Genomic DNA, 5,996 nt, shown 5'->3' on the forward strand with positions numbered 1-5,996 from the left:
CGAGCTCTTAACCAACTGCGCCACTTGGCTGGCCCTCAAGGAACCTAATTTATGTTGCTTCCAGAAGCACTGGAGGTTTTCACACCAACTATGCCCTTCTAAGAATGAACTTGGCTCACAGGAAATCCTGACTTCCAGGCCCCAGAATTAGGCACACAAAGCTCTTCAGTCTTTTCTAGCAAGCCTTGGGCAGCAATGTAAACGAGGCCAAACTAGACTGAGATAAGTTTTCTGCCATCCTGCTGTCTCTTCTGAGGCACATAAAGTTGGTGCCAAAAAAACGTGTTATTCCCTTCATATTGGCAGAACCCAATTTATTTTCAATCCATTCCACACAGTGAACAGCCCCCTCCCCAAAGTAAAGACTGCCACCACAGGTCTTTATCACTGCACAAACCAGAGCAACATGGGGCAGGCAGTTCCAAAGTTGAGTGATATGGAAGCAGGACAAATAAGTCATGGCTCTGTTTACAGTCAACATTGTCCATGAAGAAGAAAAATCTTATCTGGAAATCTCCAACACACTCCAGCTCAGATCCTTTTGGCCAGTCATGGGGGAGAAGATGAGGACCTTCAATGAACTCAGAACACTCATGATTCTCTCCAGGAAATAAGAAAGAGAGTGCAGGAAGGTCACCTTCCCTGAGCATACTGGAGTGATTGACACACTGGGGGACCCTGACAGCTGACAGCAATGAGATGGCTTCTGCCAGAGGCACTGGCATTGATGTAATTCTGTCAAGGTCCCTGAACAGTTTTAGAAAGCACAATGTACCTCCTGAAAGTTTCCCATCTACATGGTACTTATTGGGAATGTCCCCAGGATGGATGCATGCATATACAAGGTTCACGTACCGGCTGATGGCTCCCTCACAAAAGGTACTCACAGAGCTTTTCTCGAGTGTAGATCCTATGAGGTGGAACAAGGACACAGCACATTTTCTGCATTCACACGGCCTTTCTCTAGTGTGAACTTTCTGGTACTAAACAAGTTTAAGAGATGCAGTTAAAGGACCACCAAAACTGTTGCATTCCTGAGGCCTTTCTCCAGTGTGAACTTTCTGGTGCCGAACAAGATGGGAGCTCCTGCTGTAGGCTTTCCCACATTTGCTGCACACGTAAGGCTTTTCTCCAGTGTGAACCCTCTGATGTAGAATGAGACTGGAGTTGCGGCTAAAGAATTTCCCACATTCACTGCACTCATAAGGTCTTGCTCCAGTGTGAACTTTCTTGTGTTGAACAAGGTGGGAGCTACTAATGTAGGCTTTTCCACACTCACTGCACATGTAAGGCCTTGCTCCGGTGTGAACTCTCTGGTGTAGAATGAGGCTGGAGTTGTGGCTGAAGCATTTGCCACACTCACTGCACTCATAAGGCTTTGCTCCAGTGTGGATTCTCTGGTGCACAATAAGGTTGGAGCTGTGGCTAAAGAATTTTCCACACTCACTACACTCGTAAGGCCTCTCTCCTGTGTGGATTTTCTGGTGCTGCACAAGTGTGTCCTTGCGGCTAAAAGCTTTCCCACACTCGCTGCATTCATAAGGCCTTGCTCCTGTGTGAATTATCTGGTGCTGGACAAGTGTGTCTTTGCAGCTGAAAGCCTTTCCACATTTGCTGCACACATAAGACCTTGCTCCTGTGTGGACTCTCCGATGTTTAATGAGGCTGGAGTTATGGCTAAAGAATTTTCCACATTCAATGCATTCATAAGGCCTCGCCCCAGTGTGAATCCTCCAGTGCTCAATCAGGTGAGAGCTTTGGCTAAAGAATTTCCCACACTCGCTGCACTCGTATGGCCGCTCTCCAGTGTGAAACCTCTGGTGCTGCACAAGTGTGTCTTTACGGCTGAAGGCCTTCCCACACTCACCGCACTTGTAAGGCCTCTCGCCGGTGTGGATTCTCTGGTGCTGGACAAGGTGGGAGCTTCTGCTATAGGCTTTCCCACACTCACTGCAGTCATAAGACCTCTCTCCCGTGTGGACTCTCTGGTGCTGCACAAGTGTGTCTTTGCGGCTGAAGGCCTTGCCACATTCGCTGCATGTATAATGTCTTTTCCCAGTGTGAAATTTCTGGTGCATTTTCAGGTGGGACAGGTGAATGAAGGCCTTTCCACACTCCTTACACACATGTGGAGTTTCTCCATTATGAATTTTTCGGTGATGAATAAGAGCCGATTTCTCCTTGGACATATTTCCACATGGTAGGCATCTAATGGGTCTCACTTCAGTATGAGTTATCAGTTTGTCAAGAAGAGTAAAGGTGTTCAGGCAGGCTTTCCCATCTTCACTGCAATTGAAGAGCATCTGTCCATCATGGTCCCCCTGGTGCCGCTCGAGGCTGGAGCTGTGTGGGAAGGACTCTGTGAACTCTGTCCTTTTGCACGGACTCATCCCACAGTGACTGGGCTGGTGCTGGAAGAGGCCAGAGCTGTCCAGCAAGTCGATCCCTTCCTCCCTGAAAGTACAGGGCCTCCCTAACATGTGGACTACACAGCTCTTCACAAACGAGGCCCCACCTTCATCGCTGCTGAAGGGGTTCTCTCTACTATATCGCTTCTGGTGCTGGTCAAAATTTGCACCCAACGATAATCCTCTCCCACGTGGGTCACATGTGTACAGTTTCTGCACAGCGTGTAACCCCTGGTGTTCAGCCAGATGCAAAACGTCTTTCAAGAGTGGGTCACACATCTCACATGGGTGGGCTTTCTGGATAAATGGACCTGACTTGAGAGTCCTGACTTGTGACACTCTTACAGAAATGCTCTGCTCAGAAGGGGCGTCCTCATGGTCTGCTCCACGCCAGCAATCTGAAAGCAAAAAACTGCTGGTGAAGTGCAGGTTGACTTTGGTGGGAAGCAGCAGCCCCATCACATACATGTGTGTGACACACCAAGGAATGAGCCCATTGGCTTGTGGGCAGGATGAAGGAGCCAGGATGTGGGTGAAAAAGGGCCCACTATCAGTCCTGGCCCTCTGAAGGCCACAGAACAGAGGGACTCTAATGACAGGTAAAGACACAATGATGGTGTATGGTATAGGAATCAGAGGTGAGGTCTCCAACTCACTCTTCTCCAAAAGAGTTTCAGCAGGGTCTTGGCTGCTGGTGGCAGGTGAGCTCTGTGCCGAAGGCTATGTCCAGGGCAAGGGAAATCTGATTGCAAGGAAGTAGCTGGTTCTTCAGGATGACTGAAGGATGTGTGCACAGNCCAGTTCGATTCCCGGCCCGAGCTGAGCTGCTGCTGAGCTGCCAACAGGTGGCAGATGGCTCAGCAAAAAGAAAAAAAAAAGAAAGAAAATTACTCTGATAGCAAAGTCAAAGATATCACAAGAAATCTACAAACCCATTATCCCTCATCAATGCAGATGCAAAACAGATTAACAAAGTATCCGAAAACTGATTCAGCAACATATGCAAAGAATTATAAATCATGACCAAGTGGGATTTGTTCCAGGAAACACAAGATTACCACATTTCCCCATGTATAAGACGCTCCCATGTATAAGACACACCTTAATTTGGGGGCCCCAAATTTGAAAAAAAATGTATTACATAAAGTTATTGAACTCAAGTTTTATTCATCATAAAAAAGCAAAATTCGAAAAGAGCAGGAAATGCAAGTAAAAAGTCTACAACCACTGTATAAGACACACCCAGTTTTTAGACCCCAAATTTTCCGAAAAAAGGTGCGTCTTATACATGGGGAAATATGGTAGTTTAATATCTGAGTATCAACCCATACCCACACAATGATTATCTCAATAAATGGAAAAAATTGGAACAGAGTCTAGAAATAGATCCACAACTATACAGTCAAGTGATCTTTGAAAAAAGAACAAAGGCAATTCAATGGAGAAAGGATAGACTTTCCAAAAAATGGTGCTGGAACTATCAGACATCCTCATATTTAAAAAAATGATATAGACACAGATCTTATACCTTTCATAAATATTTTCTGAAAAAGGATAACAGACCTAAATGCAAAACACAAAACTATAAAATACTTAGAAAATAACAGGAGAAAACGTAGGTGACCTTGTATTTGGCAATGACTTTAGATACAACACGAAAAATACAATCCAGGATATAAAAATTGGGTAGTTTAGACTTGATTAAAATAAAAAACTTGGGCTCTGCAAAAGACACTGTTAAAATATGAAAAGATACTCATCATATGTCATTAGGGAATTGCAAATTAAAGCAACAATGACATACCACTACACACCTATTTGAATAGCTAAAATCCAAAATACTGACACAACCAAATGCTGATAAGGATGTGGAACAACAGGAACAAGCTCATTGTCAGTGGGAATGCAAAATGGTACAGCCACTTTGGAAGACAGTTTCTAACAAAACTAAACAAAACATACATTTACTATATGATCCAGCAAATCATATTCCTTGGCTTCAATCCAAACAAGTTGAAAACTTATGCCCACATAAAACCTGCACAAAAATATTTATTGTGGGTTTATTCATAATTGCCAAAACTTGGAAGCAACCAAGATGTCCTTCNCAGGATGCCCTAAAGATCCTGTATCTAGCTTTTTACAATACATTACAAAAAGTCAGTAGTTAGAGCTATATTTGGCAATTAAATAACAATGGCAACACAGCTCAAAATCACACCTGTGATTTTGGACAATACCTTATGGTCTCTCCTATAGGTTTGGTTGAGGAAGAACAAAAGAGGGGGCTAACAACCAAGTGGTTGTTTTTCACATTCAGGAAAGGAAGACTGTACTTTGGCCAAATTCCAAAGTCGTAAACAAGAAACCAAGATTTATAAGAGATAACTGTGGATGAACTCTGAAAGCCAGCTTAGTCAACAACAGCCTCATCCCAGTAACTCAGTTTCTGAAAATTAGCACATCATTGAATAGTCCCAAACTTCTAAAACTCAGTCAGTGTTCAGGCCTCAGTCCCCAAAAGACAGCCAATTGGTTACAGACCAAGGTTCCTAGGCAAAACCACACACCACCAAATATCCTATGGGTAAAAGGAGAAATTATAAGGGAAAATGTAAAAACATAAATATTTTAAACTAGATGAAAATAAAAATGTTACCTATAAAAACGAATGTGACCAGCTAAATTAAATGATTAGAGGGAAATATATAGATTTAAACAGCTTATTACAAAAGAAGAAGGATGTCAATTACCAAAGCTTCCATGTTATGAAACCTGGAAAATAAAGACCAAACTAGCCCCAAAGCAAGGATAAGACAGGAAACATTATGAACAATCTTTATCCTCCTAAATTAGACAATTTAGTTGAAATGGGCAAATTCCTAGAAAGACACCAAAATCAAAACTGACATAAGTAGGGGCGGCCGGGTAGCTCTCGTGTACTCTGAACAACAATGTTGCTGGTTTGATTCCCATATGGGCCAGTGAGCTGCGCCCTCCACAACTAGATTGACGACAACAACTTGAGCTGAGCTGCGGGTGGGCGGCCAGATGACTCAGTTGGTTAAGAACATGTGCTCTAAATAACAAGGTTACTGGCAGGATTCCTGCATGGGATGGTGGGCTGCGTGCCCTCTCCCCCCCAGCAACTAGATTGAAAACGGCAACTGGACTTGGGAGCTGAGCTGTGCCTTCCATAACTAGATTGAAAGGACCATGACCTGACTTGGAGCTGATGGGTCCTGGGAAAAAAACACTGTTACTCAATAAAAATTAACAATAAATAAATAAAATAAAAAACAATAAATTTCAATTTAAGAAAACAAAACAAAAACTGACATAAGTAGAAAATCTATATAGAACTATACTAAATTTTTATTGAAAATCTTTCTACAAGAAAATTCCAGGCTCAGGTGCCTTCACTAAGGAATTCTAGAAAATATTTACAGAAGCAACGTCACTAATCCCTCAAAAACTCTTCCAGAAAATAAAGGACACACTTCCCAACTTATTCTATGAGGTCAAAATTACTCTGCTAGGTACTGACCAAGTGGCTCAGTTGGTTAAGAGCTCACTCAAGAGTGTGAG

At 43.1% G+C, this 5,996-nt stretch overlaps 1 protein-coding gene across 1 annotated transcript in view; it reads right to left on the reverse strand.

Annotated features, from left to right (window-relative positions):
• The window catches only part of ZNF304 (zinc finger protein 304), a 17,639-nt gene that overhangs the window by 1,683 nt on the left and 9,960 nt on the right, over window positions 1–5,996 (reverse strand). The window contains 1 exon segment of the mRNA XM_019632741.1: window positions 1,042–2,806. Within this exon segment, the coding sequence (XP_019488286.1) occupies window positions 1,042–2,806 (1,765 nt within the window).

The sequence above is a fragment of the Hipposideros armiger genome, unplaced genomic scaffold (assembly GCF_001890085.2).
Source record: "Hipposideros armiger isolate ML-2016 unplaced genomic scaffold, ASM189008v1 scaffold_1168, whole genome shotgun sequence".
Taxonomy (NCBI): domain Eukaryota; kingdom Metazoa; phylum Chordata; class Mammalia; order Chiroptera; family Hipposideridae; genus Hipposideros; species Hipposideros armiger.